This window comes from Zea mays, chromosome 2 (genome assembly GCF_902167145.1).
Source record: "Zea mays cultivar B73 chromosome 2, Zm-B73-REFERENCE-NAM-5.0, whole genome shotgun sequence".
NCBI lineage: Eukaryota > Viridiplantae > Streptophyta > Magnoliopsida > Poales > Poaceae > Zea > Zea mays.
Genome location: NC_050097.1, coordinates 145,312,385 through 145,334,567, shown reverse-complemented (window position 1 = coordinate 145,334,567; position 22,183 = coordinate 145,312,385). Strand labels below are relative to the sequence as shown.

Here is a 22,183-nt window from a genome sequence, read left to right as displayed (position 1 = left end):
AACGTCCTCATCAAAGACGACATGATGAGAGGTATTAATGCGGGGGGTGAGAAGATTAAGGCATCAGTACCCCTTATGATTATGGGAGTAACCAAGGAAAAGATAATGATAAGATCGAGGGGCAAGTTTGTGAGGAGCGGTGGCAGAGGTGTTGGGATAATAGGCACACCCAAAGACCCGAAGGTGATCATAGGAGGGGGTGGTGCTGAAGAGGGTGAAGAATGGGGTGGGATGGGAAACCGTCTTGGAGGGAAGGCAATTGATGAGGTAGGTGGCAGTGTTGAGGGCCTCAACCCAGTAGTGGGTAGGAAGAGAAGCCTAAAAGAGGAAGCAAGATAACATGTTGGTGATGGTGCGAATCACACGCTCGGCTCGTCCATTTTGAGGGGAGGTGTGAGGGCACGACATCCGTAGCTGAACACCATGGGAGAGAAATAAGGTGCAAGATTTAGAGTTATCAAACTCCCTCCCATTATCACACTAAACAACTCGGATGGTGCAACCGAACTGAGTTGACACCCACGCGAAGAAGTGAGAAAGCCCGGTGAAGGTGTCAAACTTACGGTGGAGGGGAAAGGTCCAAAGAAAATGAGAGAAAAAATCTATAATGACCAGATAGTACTAACAACTGGTTATGCTGAGAACAGCGGGTGTCTAAAGGTCATAATGGATGAGGTCAAAGGGGCGAGTAGCACGGGACATGGAAGAAGAGAAGGGTAAGCGAGTGTGACGCCCGAGCTGACAGGCATGACCAAGTAAGGTAGCATTACTGCTAGGACAAGGGATGGCCGAGGTGACTGAGAGTCTAAAGAGGATGTCGTGTCTGGGTGGCCGAGACAATGGTGCCAAGTGGAGGCAAGGGCGCAGGGTGTGGTAACTTGGGCGGAGGAAGGTGAGGCAGGAAGCGAAGATGATATAAGGCCAAGATTGTTTCCATAGGAGTCAGGCCAGAGTCCTTTGTAGACCAAGATTGTTTCCAAAGGAGTCAGGCCAGAGTCCTTTGTAGGCCAAGATTGTTTCCACAAGAGTCAGACCGGAGTCCCTACGATGGCCTATGGAAACTAAAAACCATCTGCGTGGAGATTTTTTCCATTATGAAACATGGCACGCTCGGCTTCATCGAAACGGAGGTTTTGGGAGGGATTCGACAATTTGGAAACCCACACGATGCATAGACGCTGCTATGGACTCAAAATCTCTCTTAGGCGCCTTGAACAACCATTAATCCTCCGCCATCAAAATCAGTTTGTGCTGGTGTAGCCGCCGCCCGTGAGTCCCCCCCTTAACTCTTATTCGTTCCCATTCTCTACAGTAGATGCTTCCGATTGTGAGATCTCCTCGATTGTAGTCTAGATCCCAGGCTTGGAGTACTAGTTGTTGTTACCATCTCTCCCCATTCCCCATTTCTGGCAATGGAGCACGACCGGCTGACTGGACTGCATTCTCACCATCTCCTACATGGATGCATCGGGTCTAGACATCAACGTCGAGGTGGACGAGACGTCCCCCTAGATATGTCTCTTTGTGTTGGTTGTGATAGGCACTTGTAAGATTTGTTCTTGATTCTACCATCAAGAGAGTTTAACCATATATGTACATTCATGCATGTACCAGTGCCAGGCATAGGCTTGTCTTCCATATCCTCAGTTACATTGGGACAAATGGATAGTAACAAGGTAAGATGTGATTGCTCTATGTTTGTAGTGAAGCCAAATTTGTATTGAACGTGATTTCATTTAGTTGAGCTCTATTGTGTAGGACAATGAGATTGTACAAGAAAAATCTATGTTTGATTGGGATTCTATGGTTCTCGGTGGTTTTTGGGAGAAGGAAGGGAGATGTGATGTTCCTAGTGAGATGCAGATGTATTCTCAACTTGGACTTATTGAAGAGGACGAGGCTAAGAAAAATAGAAGAGATGAAGACTTAAGAGGTGGTACAAGTAATTTGGATCAATCAGACCCTATTGATTTGGGAGACCACAATATAGACCAACCATGTGAAGACTACCTACCGGACGAGAAGAGAGGTATGTATGATAAAATAAATCCCTCAACGCAACCAGACAGTTTGCATCCCAACATGAAGGAATTTTGAATTGCTATGAGGCAGTATGCCATAAAGCATGAGTTTGAGCTTGGAATCGATGTTACTTCGACAACTCGATACGTTGGCTATTGCAAAGGTGGTGATTGCCCTTGGAGGATTTATGCACGGGAGGAAAAGAAAGTATTACCGACCATCATGGTATGTTATTTCCTCTTTTGCAACCAATCATTTTGTAAATTTTGTTTGTTGGTTACTAAATCATGAACCAACAATTTGCAGGTTGTTGTACTGCATGACATGCATACTTGCACATCTAGTGGAAGGAGGTAGACGACAACACCAAATAGTGGATGGGTAGCATTTCACGCTATTCCACTACTTATGAAGAAACCCCAAAAGGGTGCTAAGGAGTTGCAAGAAACACTACAAGGAGTTCATAATGTCACTATTGGGTACGTGGTATGTTATTTCCTCTTTTGCAACCAATCATTTTGTAAATTTTGTTTGCTGGTTACTAAATCATGAACCAACAATTTGCAGATTGTTGTACTGCATGACATGCATACTTGCACATCTAGTGGAAGGAGGAAGACGACAACACCAAGTAGTGGATGGGTAGCATTTCACGCTATTCCACTACTTATGAAGAAACCCCAAATGGGTGCTAATGAGTTGCAAGAAACACTACAAGGAGTTCATAATGTCACTATTGGGTATGACACTGTTTGGAAGGGGAAGAAGAAGGCATTGAAAGAGTTGTTTGGTAGCTAGGAGGAGAGTTTCAAGCTACTTTTTTCTTAGAGGGAGGCAGTACTTGTTAAGGCACCTCATAGTATTGTCGAGATTGATGTTGTTTTAGAGGATGGGAATTACTATTTCAACCGTTTTTGTACCCTTGGACCATGCATCTTAGGTTTTAGGGATGGCTGTAGACCATACCTAAGTGTTGAACTAGGAACTGGGAATCTCTGTTTGTTTCACACTACCCGAACAGATTAATTGTGCTAGGAATTTCTCGAAACTCATCCATAATTTGAAACAAGCACATAGTCGTTCAAACAAACACAAACAACACACTACCAAGCACAGTCTGCACAAACGAACACATAAAAACACTGGTAGAGTCTAGACATTACAAGTGCATAGCCGACAAACAAGCACAGTCTGCACAAACAAGCACAGTCTGCACATTACACAGTACTTATGACCGATTGCAATTGTCTTAACAAAATCTTACAACTAAATACCGAAACAGAAATACATGTCCATAGACGACTCAAACATTACTATCATAAATCTCTTCGTAATTGTAACCCATAATACGATAATGCTCAGCCAAGGAGACGACCACTTTATTATCCTGCCACTTCTGGTCCTCAAACGTCATTTCGCACAACTCCGGATCTTCTGAGATGTATCCTTTCAATAGGTCATCAACGTCATTAGGGTGCTCATCAACATCCAAAGGGGATAAAAGGTCCCAACTAGGATACCTATTATCCAAATCTTGTTGGCAAACAATAGAAGTCTTCTCGAGCATATTGCAGACATGGTCTAGATGGCCAACAACCTTTCCTATCTTGCCCCCTGAACTTATGGGATACTAGAACATATAGAATTAATAGTATGCAATAGTGTTGATTGCCTCCTCCATCTATTGAATAACGTATCACAGAGAATTCTTGATGCTAACATGATACTTGAAATCAACATTGTCCTGTACAAAATAGATTGTTATGGTAAACAAAAATAAGGAAACACTAGCAACACATTATAGATAAAGGGACACATTATACAACACATTATGCATTGCTAATCGATGAACAAACCCAGACACTAGATGTTGGGTGTCTGCTTCATCGCCGAAGGTCCTTTAAGAAGAAACACCTTTGGAAGATCAGCACATAAACAAATACAACGTGAAGGTACACGCCGAAGCTACCATCCAGGGAGCTTCGGCATAAGCGACATGCCTTGAGACGAAGGGCTGCACCGACTTAAAGAGGAAAAGACCAATCGGTCCATGATAATTTGTGTCATGATTGTAACTAGTTGTCGAGGACATAAATGTAATTTTGACCAGGCTGCATCCCGTGCCTATAAATAGGTGAACAGTACCCCGTACTAATCACGCTGGCTTGTATTCGCTCGTGTGTGACACTTGGACTTTTGCCTTCTGTCAAGCCGAAGGTACAAATGTAATTCAATATTGTTCTTATTCATCTATGATGATATAATAAAGATATATTAATGATGTCATATGATTATTCATGTTATTTCTCATGTTTCATATGCTTCTTCTTTCATTGATGTATATTGTGATGATGAAGGTACGTCCTTCATGACCTTCGTCCGAAGATCTTTATATCCCAAGGGAAATAATGCTTCGAAGGACGAAGGGCATTAACCATTAACCTCTTTTTGTGTTGCCTTGTTCTTAATTTATGGCATTTGAGAACAAGTCCCCAACATTGGCGCCCACCTCCGGTGAACTCACTTCCACTTTTGAGCTGATGGCTTCGTTCAGCAACCAAGTCATAGCACCTTCGGCTACGAAGCTGGTGCTCCCGATAACAGACGGTTCAAGTTCAGAGCCGGCTAACAAGAAGCAGAAGAAGGAAGCGCGGAGAAGGGTGCAACATGTTGGGGTGCAGGGACCCTTCATCAAGTCCAAATGGTCCCACATCCCAATCACCCTCTCTCAGGAGGATCTTCAGCTCAAAGATTACCCTCACAGTGATGCTATGGTCATATCTTGTGTCATCAAGGGATTTCTGGTCCATAATGTTCTGGTTGATACAGGTAGTGCAGCGGATATCATATTTGCTAAGGCCTTCAGACAGATGCAAGAGCCAGAAGACAAGATTCATGATGCTACACACCCTCTTTGTGGCTTCGGAGGAAGGCAGATTGTAGCACTCGGTAAAATCACAATGCTAGTGACCTTCGACTTCGTCCACAACACAAGGACTGAATAGGTTGTCTTTGACATTGTTGACATGGAGTAACCCTATAATGCAATCATTGGTCGAGGGACACTTAATGCCTTCGAAGCAATACTTCATCCAGCATATTTATGCATGAAGATACCTTCGGAACAAGGGCCCATTGTTGTCCATGGAAGTCAAGAAGCTGTCAGAAGGGCCGAAGGAAACTGGACAGATTCAAAGGCAATTCATAATATAGATGGAGTCGAAGCCTATCAGCAGTATAAATACAAAGGAGAGAAGGTTGCTTCGGCGGATCAGCCGAAGCCTATGCTCCTATGTGAAGACATAGCAGAACAAAGGGTACTGCTAGGGTCTCAGCTATCTGAAGAGCAAGAGAAGACTTTGCTAAGATTTTTATTCAACAACAAAGATGTCTTTGCTTGGTCAGCCAATGATCTCTGTGGTGTCAACAGAGATGTCATTGAACATTCACTCAATGTGGATCCATCTTTTAGGCCAAGAAAACAAAGGCTTCGAAAGATGTCTGAAGACAAAGCTGAAGGTGCTCGGAACGAAGTGAAGAGACTTCTTAGTGCTGGTGTCATCAGAGAGGTGAAATACCCAGAATGGCTAGCCAACACTGTTATGGTGAAGAAGGCCAATGGTAAATGGAGAATGTGCATTGATTTCACAGATCTCAACAAGGCTTGTCCAAAGGATGAGTTTCCATTGCCAAGAATAGACTCTCTAGTAGATGCAGCAGCTTCTTCAGAGCTCATGAGTCTGTTGGATTGTTAATCAGGCTATCATCAAATTTGGATGAAGAAGGAAGACGAGCTGAAGACTAGCTTCATAATCCCTAGTGGTACCTATTGCTATCTTTGGATGCCTGAGGGGCTTAAAATGCTGGAGGAAGCTTCAGTAGAATGACCGCCAAGGTCCTTCATTCTCAAATAGGCAGGAATGTACTGACCTATGTTGATGATATCATAGTGAAAAGCACGAAGCAAGAAAACCACATTGCTGATTTGCAAGAGAAATTTGCCAATTTCATGCAAGCCGGCCTGAAGTTAAATCCAGAAAAGTGTGTTTTTGTGGTGAAGAAGGGCAAGTTCCATGGCTGTTTAGTATCAACGAAAGGAATTGAAGCCAACCCAAGCAAGATCGAAGCTATCCTTCGGATGGAGCCGCCAAGCACAAAGAAGGGAGCCCAATTGCTGGTAGGAAGACTAGCATCATTGAATAGATTCATATCCAGATCAGCAGAAAGAAATCTGCCATTCTTTGAAATACTGAAGTCAACCGAAGTTTTTCAATGGGGTCCGGCTCAGCAAAAAGCTTTCGAAGAGTTGAAGCAATACTTGATCGATCTAACGACACTAACTCCACCTTCGTCAGGGGCTCCATTACTCTTATATGTGGCAGCTTCGCACTCTGTAGTTAGTGCAGCTCTTATACAGGAGAAGCTAGATGGCCAAATCAAAAAGCAGGCTCCAGTGTACTTCATCTCCGAAGTTTTAAGTTTATTAAAGAAAAATTATACAGAATTGGAGAAGGTGTTGTATGCTGTGTTAATGGCCTCCAGGAAGCTTCGACATTATTTTCAAGCATATCACATAATTGTTCCTTCGTCACAGCCTTTGAAAGACATAATGAGGAACAGAGAAGCTACTGGAAGGATTGGAAAATGGGCTACGGAGCTTAACGAATTTAGTATTGACTATGTGCATAGATGCTCAATTCAGTCCTAGGCGTTAGCAGACTTCATCGCTGATTGGACGCCAGGGGCTTAGGAAGAAGAAACAAATAAAGACACCAAAGCTTGGACAGTGTTCTGCGATGGTTCCTGGGGAACCTTCGGTGCAGGAACGGCTGTTGTCCTAGTTGCCCCTTCTAAAGTCAGAACATGTTATGCAGCAAAGCTTGACTTCAGTTGTACAAATAATATTACTGAATACGAAGCACTTCTCTTGGGGCTTCAGAAGTTAAGGGCAATGGGAATAAGAAGGGACATCCTCAAAACTGACTCTCAAGTCATTTCTGGTCATATTGACAAAAGTAGCAAGGCCAGAGACCCAAAGCTTGAAAAATATTTAGACACAGTTCGAAGGCTCGAAGCTTCTTTCGAAGGATTTTCTGTCAAGAATATTCCAAGAGGGGAAAATGAGCATGCTGATTTGTTAGCCAAGTCAGCGGCACAGGGGCTCCCACTACCTTCGGAAGTATTTTTTGAGACAATAAAAGCATCTTCGGTTGAACTTATGGAGAGAGCAGTGCTTGCAATTTCCCCAGTACATAGTGAAGATTGGAGGACTGAAATTATATCTTTCCTCCAAGATAATTGTCTCTCGAATGACGAAGCTTATAATAAGAGAATGGAAACAAGGACAAGACCGTATGTGATAATACAAGGGGAATTATATAAACATGGAGTCTGTTCTCCACTCCTCAAGTGTTTATCCAGAGCTGAAGGTATTGAATTAATGAAGGAGATACATGCAGGTCTGTGTGGATCTCATATTGGGTCTAGGCCCTTGCTGGGAAAAGTGTTTAGACAAGGATTTTACTGGCCGAAGGCAGCTTCGGATGCAGCAGAGCTAGTTCAAAAATGTGAAAATTGTCAAAAATGTGCAAGAGACCAGAAGCAACTTTCATCTCTCACCCAGCTAATACAACCTACTTGGTCATTGCAAAGATGAGGCTTGGATTTGTTAGGCCCACTTCCACCAGCGCAAGGTAATTTGAAATATGTTGTGGTGGCTGTAGAATATTTTTCTAAGTGGATTGAAGCAAAGCCTTTGGCTACAATAACTTCGGTTACAGTCCAGAAATTCATCTGGCAAAATATTGTTTGTCGCTTTGGCGTGCCGAAGGCTATAACTTTGGACAATGGAACACAGTTTGATGCTGAAACATTCAAGGATTTCTGTGACCAAATTGGCAGAAAGATTCATTTTGCATCAGTTAGGCATCTGGAGTCAAACGGGCTGGTAGAAAGAGCAAATGGCATTATAATGACGGGATTAATGAAGCTAATCTTTAATCAGCCCAGAGGAAAGTGGCCGATGAGTTGATTAAAGTAGTGTGGAGCCACAATACAACCACATCAAGATCAACAGGTTTTACACCTTTCAAACTATTATTTGGTGACAAAGCTATAACACCAGAAGAAGCTAAAGCAGGGTCAATAAGAACAGCAGCTTCGGCAGAAGACGAAGCTGATTATCACGTAGCAAAAGATACTATGGAAGGGACCAGACTTCAGGCTGTGGAGAACATCAATAAATACCAAGCCGAAACAATAAAATGGCATGACAGAAAAGTTTAGTTGAAAAATATTAAGCCAGGGCATTTGGTGCTTCGGAGAGTGGCCAATCCAGACACAGTAGGCAAATTGCAGCTGAAGTGGGAAGACCTTTTCTGGTGGTATCTTCGTCGAGGCCCGGTTCTTACAGATTGAAGGATATGGACGGCAATGACATACCCAGATCTTGGAATGCGGATGAGCTTCGGCGATATTATGTGTAATTTGATGTAATCTTTTTTTTCATTTTTTTCTATGGCACCCTTTTCCTTTCCAAAGGGGGAGAAAGGTTTTTAATGGGGCCATAGCTTGTAAATTTTCCTTTCTTATTTAGCTCCATGTGAGCCAAATCCCCCAAAAAAATGTAAAATGTAAAATCTAAGCATACACCATCGAGTGCAGAGAGAAAAAAAGAGGAAAAGCAGGGAGAAGCTCAAAAGTCGTCCCCAAGGGGATGCAGAGCATGACGAAGCTACAAAAATTCGTTCCTAAGGGAGCACAGCGTAAGTTTTTTTGCTCAAAAGTCGTTCCTAAGGGAATGCAGAGCCAAATGCCACTAAAATATAAGGCGAAGAAGTTCAAAAGTCGTTCCTAAGGGGATGCAGAACTTATACCGCCGAAATAGAAGGCGAAGAAGTTCAAAAGACGTTCCTAACGGGATGCAGAACTTATACCACCGAAATAGAAGGTGAAGAAGCTCAAAAGACGTTCCTAAGGGGATGCAGAGCTTAAGACTCAAAAGACGTTCCTAAGGGGATGCAGAGTTTGGGTGTGGCTTCGTGTGCATGTGTTTGGACATTCATTTGCACATTACATCACATCATTCATTGCATTCATACACATTCATTTAGACATTCGTAGGATCATCATCATCATCATAACATAGAGTACAAACAGATCCTTCGGCTTTGATGACAAGGCTTCGATGAGTATAAAGAAGCAAAGATATGCTTCGTTGTGGACGAAAAGAAGGGAAGGTGTTTTTCGCCTTCGGCTTAAGAGATACAAGTTTCGTCCGCATCAAAACAATTCACACACGGATGAAAAGGTAAAAATATATTACAAGGTATGGACAAATTTACAGAGTAATGTTTGATTCCTAAATTACAATATCTTTTACAAAGATAATTCAAATGTCTCTAAAGCTTTGTGCAGCAGCTTCATCAGTCTCCGTCAAGCTTCGGATTATTGACCTTCGGCATCGTCATCCTGTACACAACAAAGTAGTATAAGGTAAAAAGTAATCTCAGGAGAAGGTAAGCAACAGGTACAAGTTTAATACCAACTTAAGATGACTTCGAGCTTCGTCACTAGCTAAGTCCCGCCCACCCTTCGTCCAAATTTGTGTTATAAACCTATTTCCAATGCTTCGGGCTAGGCTGGGGATATCAGTCAAGTCCGCTGGTGATAGGCTGAAGTTCGGCCTGTTTACAATCTTTCCGTGCGTGCAACCAGCCTTCATAAAAGCTACAGCTGTGCCGCGAGAAGCTAGCAGGGCACAGAAGTCACCATGCCTAGCTATAACTTCGTCAAGCACCTCAACTTCGCTCTCAATATGTTCGAAGGTGCTTGGCAGCTCTTCAACCGAAGGTTCAAATTTGTCAGAGCTAGCTCCCATTGAGTTGAAAACCTATTTCAGCCATTGCACGCACCGGATGCCGAAGTTCAAGCATCTGTCCTGAAGCTCTTTTAAGGATTTTTGCAGATTCAAACTTTTCTCAACTTCGGCTTCAAGCTTTGCATCAAAATTCTTCTTTTCTTGCTCAAAGCTTTCTGATTTTTGGAGAAGTTCATCATTTAATTTAGCAACTTCGGCTTGGGCTTCCGCCAATGAACCCTCCATTGTCTGAAGGAGAAAGTCTTTCTTTTCTAGAGAGGCTTCTTGATCTTTGATTTTCTTTTCCAAGCCCTCAATTATAATCTCATTCTTTTTATCTTCAATATCTTGCTGCATCCTCAGCGCTTTGCTTAATAGCATACTCTGTACAAAATAGCCTTCATCAGAAATTTTTTGTTTCGTAACCAAAAAATAAAAGATGAGGAAAAAAACTTTACCTTAATGTTGGAATAGAATAAGCTACCGACGATATGCTGTCATTGGTAGCTGCTGATGTCAGCTTCAAGCTTCGGAAAACCAACACTCTTCGATAGAGTGCTGATAATCTTTGCCCCAGTGCGATCTCGAATACATCCTAAGGCTTCTTCGTTAATTCCGCCGAAGAGCATGGCTCCTGGCTGGTAGCCACAGGATATATCATACTCCTGCAGCTCCTCCTTCTCAGCCTTGAACAATTCTTGACCAATTATATTTTGAAAGTTGAAGCCTTTTTCTTCTGAAATATCTTCGACAATTTCCTTCCCTTTCTCAGGCACTGCGGCCAGGACTTCTTCTGCAGCCGCAGCAGTCTCCTCCGCAGCCAAATCCAAGAGCACTTTATCAATAGCAGATAATGTACTCTCCAGATTGGTAGCTTCAGCGGTCACAACTTCGGTAGAAGCAGCAATTTCGGCAGTTGGTGTCATTTTTGATGCTGAGGCCGGCGGTGGCGTTTCCTCAATGGCTTGTATAATGGTAACAATTCTTCGCTTTTTTGGCCCAACCGCCTTTTTCGCTGCCGAAGGCTCATCCTTCTTCTGTAAAAGCTTCGTCAGATGCGGTCCCAGAGGACTTAGCAGCTCGATAGGTAAGGATTCAGTCATTACCTTTAAAATTTCTTCTACTTCGGCAGCAGAAGGCGTCGAAGGAGCTCCCTCTTCTATCTCAGCCATCTTCGGCTCTGGAGTTGCAGTTTTTCTCTTCTTCGATGTCGTCACCTTCGGCTCAGGACTAGATTTTCTCTTTTTCAAAGTTTTTTCGTCCTCTTTAACCATCCTAGCAGCCTGTCTGCTCAGAACACTGACTACTCTCTTCCTTTTTGCCCCTTCGGCACCTTTGTTGAGACGCTCGTAGTTAGGGTATTCGAAATTCAGAGCGTCCATTACTCGGTTCAACCTTCGTTTTGGTCGGGTACTGAAGGATGCAGTCATCAATTGATCTTCTTTTTTGGTGTAATTTCCCAACACTTCACTGCATACTGTCTCAATCATTTCCAGCCACTCTTGGCAAGGATCCTTGAACTGTTTCTCAAATTTAAACCGATAGGGCAATCAAACAAGTTCATTCCTCTTCCTTGTTCCTTTCAGCTTCGGCATGCTCCATTCACTCAACGTTGGAGACACCCTGTTGGCCAGATATTCTTGCACAAGATCCCTGGTGCTGATATGTTCAGCCACCACTCTGAATTCTGCCACGACCAGCTGGCATGGTGACCCTGGCTTCATATTGCACAAGGGTCTGGTCATCCCGAAGCTTAAACTTAGTGGGCTCATGACCATCGTTTTCAACTTCTCCCTCTTCTTCTCATTGGCCTTGATATAGAACCACTCACTCTTCCAGCCAGTTGGCCACTTGGTGCGATAGCTGAGGACCGAAGCCTTCGTATCCTTGTGATACGCGAAGTTATAACAGCCAAAATTTTCTTGTAGCCCGTCTTCTCTGGCCTTCGTTTGGTAATGTAGCTCATGCACTCGGCAAAAAGCTTCAGCATTTGGGTCCATCCCTTGGCTTCAAAGCGCCCAGATGAAAATGCTGAGCCTAACGATGGCTTAGGGGTCAGCTGATGAAGAAAGATTTCATAATTATCCAAAACTTCTCCAATCATCTCGTTCAGCGAAAACCGTAATCCCGCTCTGAAAAAGCTTTTGAAAATTACCACTTCATCATCTTTCGGTGTCGGAGTGGTTTCTTCCCCGGCAAAACGAATAAGCTTCTTCTCAGCTTCTCCTAAGTAGCCCAGCTTCATCATCATGGGCATATCAGCTTCAGACACAGTAGATTTTTCAAAATCCAAGTGGCTGGGTTTTGACAGGATCAGAATGCTATAATCCTCTTATTCTTCATCAGTGTTTTCTTCCTCAACATCTTGTTCAGCTTCGGCAGCAGGTGCACCTTCTTCAATGGCTCCCTCCATCACAACTAGGCCCGATTGTCTCATGACTTCGGAGATTGGAGCTGTCTCAGTGGCTTCAGTCTCCTCCCCTTCACGGGTCACCCTCGCAGTCGAGCGCACTTTGGCCATCTGATGATGAATTTTTTGCAGTTTTTACGAAGCTGATGTTTTTACAGTTTTTTGACGAAGCTCCCTCTTTTGACGAAGCTAATTCAAGATGATGGTTTGCTCGAGAATGCAGTGAAAAAGCTTCGGCTATGGTTAAATTTTTCAACAGCACAACAGTGCAATGACAATGAATGTTGTGGTAACTTCATACCTACCCGTCTGTTTATATAGTGCTACAGGTGGGAGGTGAATCGCCAAGTTGCCCGCACCCGCTGAACGGTGGACCACTCGGCGCTTGGGAGGTGAATCGCCACATCGTGCGAACCCGCCGCATGGTGGGCCACCTCGCGCTCGGAATATTTTAATCATTTCTCGGCAACGAGCTCAGGGAAGGTGTTTTTCGGACCTTCGGCATTCCGAAGCCTTAGAGATTTTTCACGGATCAAGCTCGTTACGAAAAACGATCTAGCACCGCGAAGGGCTACTGTTGGGGTCTGCTTCGTCGCTGAAGGTCCTTTAAGAAGAAACACCTTCGGAAGATCAGCACATAAACAAATACAACGCGAAGGTACACGCCGAAGCTACCATCCAGGGAGCTTCGGCATAAGCGACATGCCTTGAGACGAAGGGCTGCACCGACTTAAAGAGGAAAAGACCAATCGGTCCATGATAATTTGTGTCATGATTGTAACTAGTTGTCAAGGACATAAATGTAATTTTGACCGGGCTGCGTCCCGTGCCTATAAATAGGTGAACAGTACCCCCGTACTGTTCACGATGGCTTGTATTCGCTCGTGCGTCATGCTTGGACTTTTGCCTTCTGTCAAGCCGAAGGTACAAATGTAATTCAATATTGTTCTTATTCATCTATGATGATATAATAAAGATATATTAATGATGTCATATGATTATTCATGTTATTTCGCATGTTTCATATGCTACTTCTTTCATTGATGTATACTATGATGATTAAGGTACGTCCTTCATGACCTTCGTCCGAAGATCGTTATATCCAAAGGGAAATAATGCTTCGAAGGACGAATGACATTAACCATTAACCTCTTTTTGTGTTGCCTTGTTCTTAATTTATAGCATTTGAGAACAAGTCTCCAACACTAGACAAACAATAGCTACATCCCTTCCCATTTCTTCACACAACATACATTTACATAATTATGCATTACTAATTGGTTAACAAACCCTAAACTAGCTACCTCCCTTTTCAAATTCTTCTACTGCATGTAGCACCCTATAGGCCTTAATCACCCATTGGGGATCTCCAAGAAAATAAACGGTATCGAGAAATATTAGCATAAACAAAGGTTGAGTTCTTCAATGATTCAACGACTCCTTCAACCTTGTCGCGGCAATGGCTACATACTGCACAGCAGCGATCGTCTCCTTCTCCGCAATGATGGCCACGGAACGAGCCTCAGCTGCAGCTACGACTGCTGCACGAGCTCGGCTATAACTTCAACAAGAGGAGTACACTCCATTCCGAAGGTTCTCTGACTAGGATTCCTGCAGAAGAGGAATACTCAGGATGAAGGAGGAGTTGTAAGGGTAGAGAAATGTGACGACTAGGTGACGGCGTGACCTCCAACTGCTTAATAGCTGTCCGAGGCGCCGAAGAGCTAATTTGAGTCTATAGTAGCGTTGTGTGGGTTTTCAAATTGTCAAATTTCTCCCTGTCTCTATGATCGGTCAAAGCCGAGCGTACCGTGTTTAGGCCCTGTTTGGGAGAGTTTCACTTCAAGAATTTCAATTTCGTTCGAATTTCTTCAACCCAAACAGGTCTAACTCCACGAGCTTTAGTTTTAAAAAAATTGAAACTAGAGGCCCGTTTCATGAAATTCATGAAGCTCCTTAGAGGGTGCTTCAAAAACACTGTTTTTATATCTACTCATGAAGCTGTACGAAAATTACCCACCATGCCACTGGTTTCGCAACATACAACTTCCGTTCTCTCTGGCGACAACCCACTAATCATCAAGGGTAATCAAGGAAACCCACACAAATCAATTGTACTATAGAAGTTGGAGTCCATATACAAACCAAACGCTCCTAGAACTCACCTTAACAATTTGCTGGAGCTGTTTTATGGTGAAACTTGAAAACCAAAGCTGAAGTTTTTGAAGCAAAGCTCTCTCAAACAGGCCCTTAATAATGTCAAAAATCTCATCTGCGTGGGCTTGTCAACGCGGAAAAGCCGGTGGACCTCGTCCGCGTGGAGTCTCATCTGCTTGGGCTTGTCAACGCGGAAAAGCCGGTGGACCTCGTCCGCGTGGAGAAAAAAAAAACAGAGAATGTAAGTTGAACGGGTCAGTCAACTCTTATATAGTCTCAATCTTCACAAAAGAATATTAATTAATTAGTGCCAAGAAGAGTTATTCTTCCGACTGCCCCGTCAGATCTGCGTAAACTCCTCTGTGTCAGTCATCTGCACCCCACTTCATCAGCATTATCCGCGGCTCCGGCCTCCGGGCTTGGTTCATCTCTTTAGCTAGCGGGAGGCCATTCGCAGTTGGAGCTTCTTCCATAGATCTGGTTGGTCACTGCTCCAAGAAGGTCTCGGCCAGCCGGCGGAAGGCCCCTCTTCCAGGTTAGTACTAATATATAACACCGTACCCAATCAAATTGTTTGGTAAAGTTTAATGTTTTTATTGATTTTGGCTGCGTTGTATGATTGTATCTTAACTAGAATGCTGAGCATCTCCAAGAGATTAGTCAAATGGCTCAGCAAACCAAATTTTGGCTACTCAATAGCAAAATAACTCTCTAACAGACTAGCCATCTAAGTTGTCAAGTTATCCGGCTCTTCAAATTGGCTCCCTCTCTAGCTAAATTTGGCTAGCCGCTGACTAGCCAAACTAAATAGGGAGTCTGTTGGGGTAAGATGCTACATATAGAATGTAATCTTTATAAAGATGTAAATAGAGTGTTATATAGAGCGTCGAAAATGGAGTGTCTCTTGGAGATGCTCTAACAGTGGTTTTCTCGAAAAAATTGACCGAACATTGCAAGCTCAAGTTTAACCACCCCGATTCTTGCTCTGGCCCCTTCCTAATCTCAAGGTTATGACACGCTAATATGTTTAGAGCAAATTCGTCTTCGCTGCTGGATGTTTATTTTCCCTTTTTCTTTCGGCTGATTGAACTTCCTAGTAGTTTGTCAAGCTAAAAAATAACTTAAGGCCTGCACGGTTTTATATAAACAAGTGCTGAATTTCATCCACTGTAAAGTAATTGCTTCAATTAAGAACACCTATAATCTGTCGAAAGTAGGGCTTGAATAATTAGGCACGTTTACATGTTTCCTTTGAGCATAGATGTTGAACTGACCTGTCTTGGTAGAGTGTGGAAGCAGGCAGTACGCACAGTATTAGTATGCCATGATTAATTTTCATACAGAAACAACACGAGTAAACATGTAACCTTTCAAATTATTGTAAGGTTTGCACTAGTTTATGTGATACTCCCATATAGTCTACACGATATAAGGTCTAATATGGAGCAGACTAACATCAATCTTGACTTCTGCTACTGTGTGCAATAATACATATAACATTGCAATTGATCTACAGACATGGTGCATTAATCTTTTTAGTTCTGTTTAGTCTTATCTATTTTTCTTTGGGAGGGACTATAAGTAATATGCTGTTCTAGTTAATACAAAAAAACATAGAATACTGCACCCTTTAGAAAACCTGTACTGTACACAATCCACTCTATATGTTATTATTCTTTTTTTTTTTGCAGAAATGGACGATCAGGAGAATGAAGATCAAGCCCTTGAGCACATATTAACTGATGCTAATGCAGAGCCAGTCATGCTATCATATGCATTCTTAAAAAGTATTACAAATGATTTCTCATGTGTAATCGGTAGGGGTGGGTTTGGAGTGGTTTATAAGGTATAAACATTTCTTTTCTTGTAGTGTTGCTAAAGTTAAAAACTTCACATATTTGATCTGATAGAACAAAGTGATGGTGAAAATATCACTGTGATATTGTGTATGCTAAACAGGGTTATCTTCATAATGGGAAAACTGTAGCTGTGAAGCAGCTTTCCAAAACAGATGACTTTTCAGAAAAGCAGTTTCATGATGAGCTTATGTGTTTGATAAGGGTTAAACACAGGAATATAGTGAGATTTTTAGGCTACTGCTCTGATACACAACAAAAAATGGCAGATTTCAATGGAAGATTTGTTTTGGCAGATATCCGACGAAGGTTCCTCTGCTTTGAGTTTGTACCTAACAAAAGCCTTCTCCATTATCTCAAAGGTGTGAATCTTACAATATCTACCTGTATTAGTTTTTTTCCATGCATACTGCAATTAACTACCAAGGAAGCTTGTAGTATTCTTGTTTAAGTACTATAGTTGTACATAATTTCACAGAACAATCTACTGGACGTGATTGGAAAACACGCTATCAATTGATTGAGGGAATCTGTCAGGGTTTGTGGTATCTTCATCATGAAGAACACATTAATCATTTGGATCTGAAACCTGAAAATATTTTACTGGATGATGACATGGTCCCAAAAATATCAGACTTTGGGTTATCAAGACGGTTCAGTGGAGAACTGAATGTTATCATCACTGAAAATATCTGCGGGACATTGTAAGTCAATCTTCTCAAGAACTTTGTTTTTGTTCTTCTCAAGTGCTTCCAAATCCAACTTATTTTTTAATTACTATTCTAGGACCTTGGATCAACATTATATTCTCATGGTAAAGTGGTGGTGTTGGTTACATATATTGATTCAAGGACTAGATTTATAATAATTAAAAAAAAGAAGTTTCATTCAAGTCCTTGAAAAAATAGTCAAACAAAAATTTCTTTTTCCTGACATGGTGCTATAAACTATCATATTTTGACAGGGGATATATTGCCCCGGAATATTTGAGCAAAGGGGAAATATCATTCAAGGCCGACATTTTTAGTCTGGGAATCATAATCAAAAAAATATTAATGGGAAGTAATGATTTATCTGATTTTGAAAAGGTATGGACAAAATTGACCATCTTTTTCCTCTTCTGTGTAATTCCGGCTCCATTTGGATGAGCGGAGCATTTCAGCTTCAGTTTGTAATCATAAGAATCGGTTCCAAACACATTTGTAGTAAAGTGAACTGTTCCGGTTTCTCCTCGAAACGATTCTCCTTTTCTTCAGTAGCACTCGAAATGGCCCTATCTTGGTTTCAAGTGATTCTGTTCTCTCTATTATTATACAAACTATATTTGTTTCAGCAATAATCTTTTTAGTACAACAAGCTAAAATGGGTTGTATTTAAGTTGTTCTTCGTCCACAATAAGTCTAAAGCTTTTTGAAGCTTATTTTTATTTATATGATTTTTATGAAAAATATATATTCCTATGAACCAGGATTCTGCCTACTAGGCAAACAATTTCATAAAGTGATTCCGATTCACCATCAGAAACGTTTCCTGAGAGATCTGTATTTAAAACATTTTTTACGAGAATCTGGATCCCTACTAAACACACCCAAATTACCCTGCTATAATGCAGAGGAAACTAGAGCAGCACTATTTACTTACCCATCCTGATTTTTGGGAACTAGTTCACAACCAAGAGATACATGAGTGAGTTTAAAACCCATGGGTGGTGGCAGCCTTAGATACTAGAGTATAATAGTACCATGAATCTGGAATAAGAACTATTTGGGCTTTACATGAGCAACTAGAGTGGATAATTACAGTGTATCTGTTCAGTTTTGTAAAGAACCTGGCAGTTGTTGGTGGTTAACATGCATGTATGGACCTCAGGATGATCAGGAGAAGCTACTGTTCTTGCAGGAGCTGAGAGCCATTAGAGAGGCTTGCACTGGGCCTTGGTTACTAGTTGGGGATTTCAATCTCATTTTACAAGCATCAGATAAGAATAACTCTAATCTTAACCGGGCTATGATGCATCGCTTTAGATGCCTAATTGAGGATGTAGCTCTCAAGGAGATCCCCCTGCATGGACGCCGTTTCACTTGGTCCAATCAGCAAACTGATCCAGTGTTGGTTAAATTGGACAGATTTTTTTGCTCAGTTAGTTGGGAACTGCTTTTTCCTAATGTCCTGCTGCAGAGCTCGGCCTCCTAGGACTCGGATCATTGCCCCCTGCTGTTGGGCCTTCGGGATAATTCATCAGGAAGAAGATTCCATTTTGAGGCCTTTTGGCCTAGATTAGAGGGTTTTCAAGATACAATTCAGAGTGCTTGGGGCTCAGTTTTATATGACACATGCCCTTTTCAAACATTTTATCTGAAATTGAAGAAGACACCCCAGAGGCTAGTTGCCTGGAGTGATAAGCAGGTGGGACATGTAAGGTCCCAGTTGGCATTGGCTAAAGAAATACTTCACAGACTAGAAATTGAGCAGGATGAAAGACCCTTAACGCCAACAGAATTTTGGCTGAAGAAGAAGCTAAAAAGCATTCATTACTACTATCATCTTTGAAACGAACAATGGCCCGGTTGAGATCAAGAATATCTTGGCTCAAGGAGGGGGATGCAAATTCAAAGCTCTTCCACTTGCATGCTAGACATCGGAAAATAAAGAACTTCGTGGCAAGCTTGGTGGTTGACAACTATATTCTTTCTAGTCATATTGATAAGGCTGCAGCGGTGGATCAGTTCTTCTCTAATCTGATTGGAACTAATATGGATAGGGATTGGACTATTGATTTAGATGCTCTTGGTTTACCTTCTCATGACCTGTCTGAACTGGATGCTCCCTTTTCTGAGGAAGAGGTGTGGGATACCATCGATGGCTTATCACATGATAAGGCTCCTGGGCCAGATGGTTTTACAGAGTTTGTTGGCAAATCATTAAAGAGGACCTCATGGCAAATGTGTCGGCTGTTTGGAGCAGGAAGTTCAACAATTTTGGCAGACTTAAGGAGGGAGTTGACCAGGTTAAGGATTTTAGGCCCATTAGTCTTGTGCATAGTGTCGCAAAACTCATCACCAAACTCCTTGCAAATCGGCTTGCTAGAAGACTCCATGAGATGGTCTCTCCTAATCAAAGTGCTTTCATTAAGGGTCGTTTCATACAAGACAATTTTATGCTGGTGCAGCAAACCTCGAGGCTCCTTCATCAACAAAAAAAGGCTAGCCTTCTTTTCAAGTTAGATATCACAAAAGCCTTTGATTTAGTTTCTTGACCCTTCCTTATTGATGTCATGGAACACTTCGGTTTTGGCCAAATATGGAGGGATATTATTTGTGGATTGCTTTCCTCTTCATCTACACAAGTGTTGCTAAATGGCTTCCCAGGGAACGGTACCAAGCATCGGAGAGGGCTTACATAGGGAGATCCTCTTTCTCCCATGCTTTTTATACTTGCTATGGATGTCCTGGGCTTCTTATTTTCTCAAGTAGAAGACACAGGACTATTGCAGCCACTGTCGAGACCATCCAGACTCCATCGGATCTCCATGTATGCGGACGACGTGGTGCTGTTCCTTCATCCTTCTGCAGCTAACATTTCGATCACAATGGATATCCTGCGCCTATTTGGTGAAGCTTCGGGTCTACACAATAATGAGAATAAATCAAATGTTTATCCTATTCAATGCTCAGAGGATGACATTATGGTGGTGCAAAACCTGCTGCCCTGTGAGATATCTTCTTTCCCTTGCTGCTATCTTGGTCTCCCTCTGTCTCTTTACAAGCTTACTAAAGAGCAAGTGCAGCCAATTGTGGACAGAATTGCAGGACAACTGCTGACTTGAAAGCTGACTTATTAACAAGGGCAAGCAGAAGAATTCTGTCCTCACAGGCATGATCATTTACCTAGCTATGGCTATTGATCTCCCTGCTTGGGCCTTGGATGCCATTGATAAAATCAGAAAGGGTTTCCTGTGGCGTGGACGCAAAGAAGCAAAGGGGGGGCATTGCCTTCTGTCCTGGGGAAGAGTGTGCCGGCCCCTTAAGCTGGGAGGTTTGGGTATTTCCAGCTTACATGAGATGAGCTAGGCGCTTCGTATGAGATGGCTTTGGTTGCATAAAACCGATCTAATACGTCCTTGGGCTAACATGCCGATCCAAGTTCCCTATAAAGCTAGGGCTTTCTTCTCCACTGTTCTGATCTCGGAGGTGGGAAACAGGGCTAATACCTTGTTTTGGACAGATAAGTGGCTTTCGGGGAAAAAATCAGCGGTATTTCTCCTAGATTATTCCAAACCATACCAAGGAGGATTGCTAAACAGAGAACATCCCAAGAGGCCTTACTGAATAGAAGATGGATCTCAGACATCAAGGGAGCCTTATATGTTGGAGTATTAGTGGAATATATTCAGCTGTGGGATCTCCTATCTGAAGTAGTGCTGCAGCAAGAAATAGAAGACAAACATGTGTTCAACATAGTTTCAGATGGTATCTATTCAGCCAAATCTGCATATAAGGGTCTTTTTGCAGGCTCAACTTCTTTTGGCCACTACTGTAGGGTGTGGAAAACCTGGGCCCCACCTAAGTGCAGATTTTTCCTATGGCTTGCAGCTCACAAGAGGTGCTGGACTGCTGACAGGCTTGTTAAAGAAGGTCTTGACCACCCATCCAAGTGCCCTTTACGCGACCAAGAAGCTGAAACCTTGGACCATCTTTTAGTATCTTGTGTTTTCTCAAGGGATTTCTTGTTCAAGCTGTTGAGACAATTGGGTCTGCAAACTCTCGCCCCACAGCCAGGTTTGCCCTCCATGTTATGGTGGGAAGAAGCTTCTAGGTCTGTCAATGGAACTATCAAGAAGGGGCTAAGTTCTCTCATTGCTTTGGGGGCTTGGATCATCTCGAATCATAGAAACAAATGTATCTTTGACGGTTGGACCCCCAATGTTTCTCTAGCTCTTAGTTTAGCTAGGGAAGAGAGATTGATGTGGGAAATGGCTGGGGCAAAAAGCCTCTCCTACTTGGCGGCCTCCTTCCCTGATGCTTAGTTCAGTGTAGTATAGTTTCCTAGATGGATCTTTTTTGGTTTCTGAGTTTTCGACCTCCGTAAGGAAGTCCTTGTATCTGGTCTTCTTTAGACCTTTTTTCCCTCTTAATATAATGGCGCGCAGTTCTCCTGTGCTTTTCGAGAAAAAAATGTAGAATAGCTTCTATTGACACAAGTATGATCCTACAACGCAAGGACCTAGAACGTTTGGGACTGCAAAGGGATTACGACAGCCAAAATCTACCAAACCGTCCTAGCTGATTTGTCTGAATTTTGCACAAGAACACCCGAGAATGATAACTAATAATAGGCGAGTATATATCAAAAAAAATATGTCTTCTTTATGTGCATAACCTTTGTTAAGGCCCATATTATTAGCGTATATGTATTCCACCAAGTCTTGGAGACTTGTTATCTAATCATTCTCTTATTCCAAGGTCAGTAACATGGTAATAGAGCAAAGTTAGGATTAGGATTTACTATTTTTTTGGCCGTCGGTCTCTACTATCACTAGGTTGCAGAAGATCCATGCCCTTCGTGTGTGTCGGTCGTCTGCCTCCATCGTGGCTCCTCTGTTCTTCATGCTACATGTTGGGGGTATGCTTCGTAGCCGAAGATCCTGAAGAAAGAAACACCTTCGGCAGATCCTCTCAAAAGCAGTGCCGAAGCTATCACCCATAAAGCTTCGGCATAGTGACATGTCTCAAGACGAAGGAGTGAACCGACTTAAAGATGAAATGACCACTAGACCCATGATAGTTTGTGTCATGATTGTAATCGATTGTAAAGGGCATAAATGTAATTTCACATAGGTTGCGCCCTGTGCCTATAAATAGATGAACAGTACCCCGTACT

The 22,183-nt window shown here is 42.5% G+C and overlaps 1 protein-coding gene across 7 annotated transcripts in view; it reads left to right on the top strand.

The window, feature by feature from the left end:
• The first annotated feature begins 14,564 nt into the window (after window positions 1–14,564).
• LOC103647051 (uncharacterized) overlaps window positions 14,565–22,183 on the top strand; it is a 38,714-nt gene continuing 31,095 nt past the window's right edge. For 3 of the 7 annotated variants that reach the window (XM_035965352.1, XM_035965353.1, XM_035965351.1), the window contains exons 1-5: window positions 14,700–14,982; window positions 16,139–16,293; window positions 16,407–16,665; window positions 16,782–17,007; window positions 17,268–17,391. In XM_035965352.1, the coding sequence (XP_035821245.1) occupies window positions 16,141–16,293; window positions 16,407–16,665; window positions 16,782–17,007; window positions 17,268–17,391 (762 nt within the window). In that variant the 5' untranslated portion in view covers window positions 14,700–14,982; window positions 16,139–16,140. The other 4 variants (XM_035965350.1, XM_035965355.1, XM_035965354.1 and 1 more) reach the window with 2 other exon arrangements.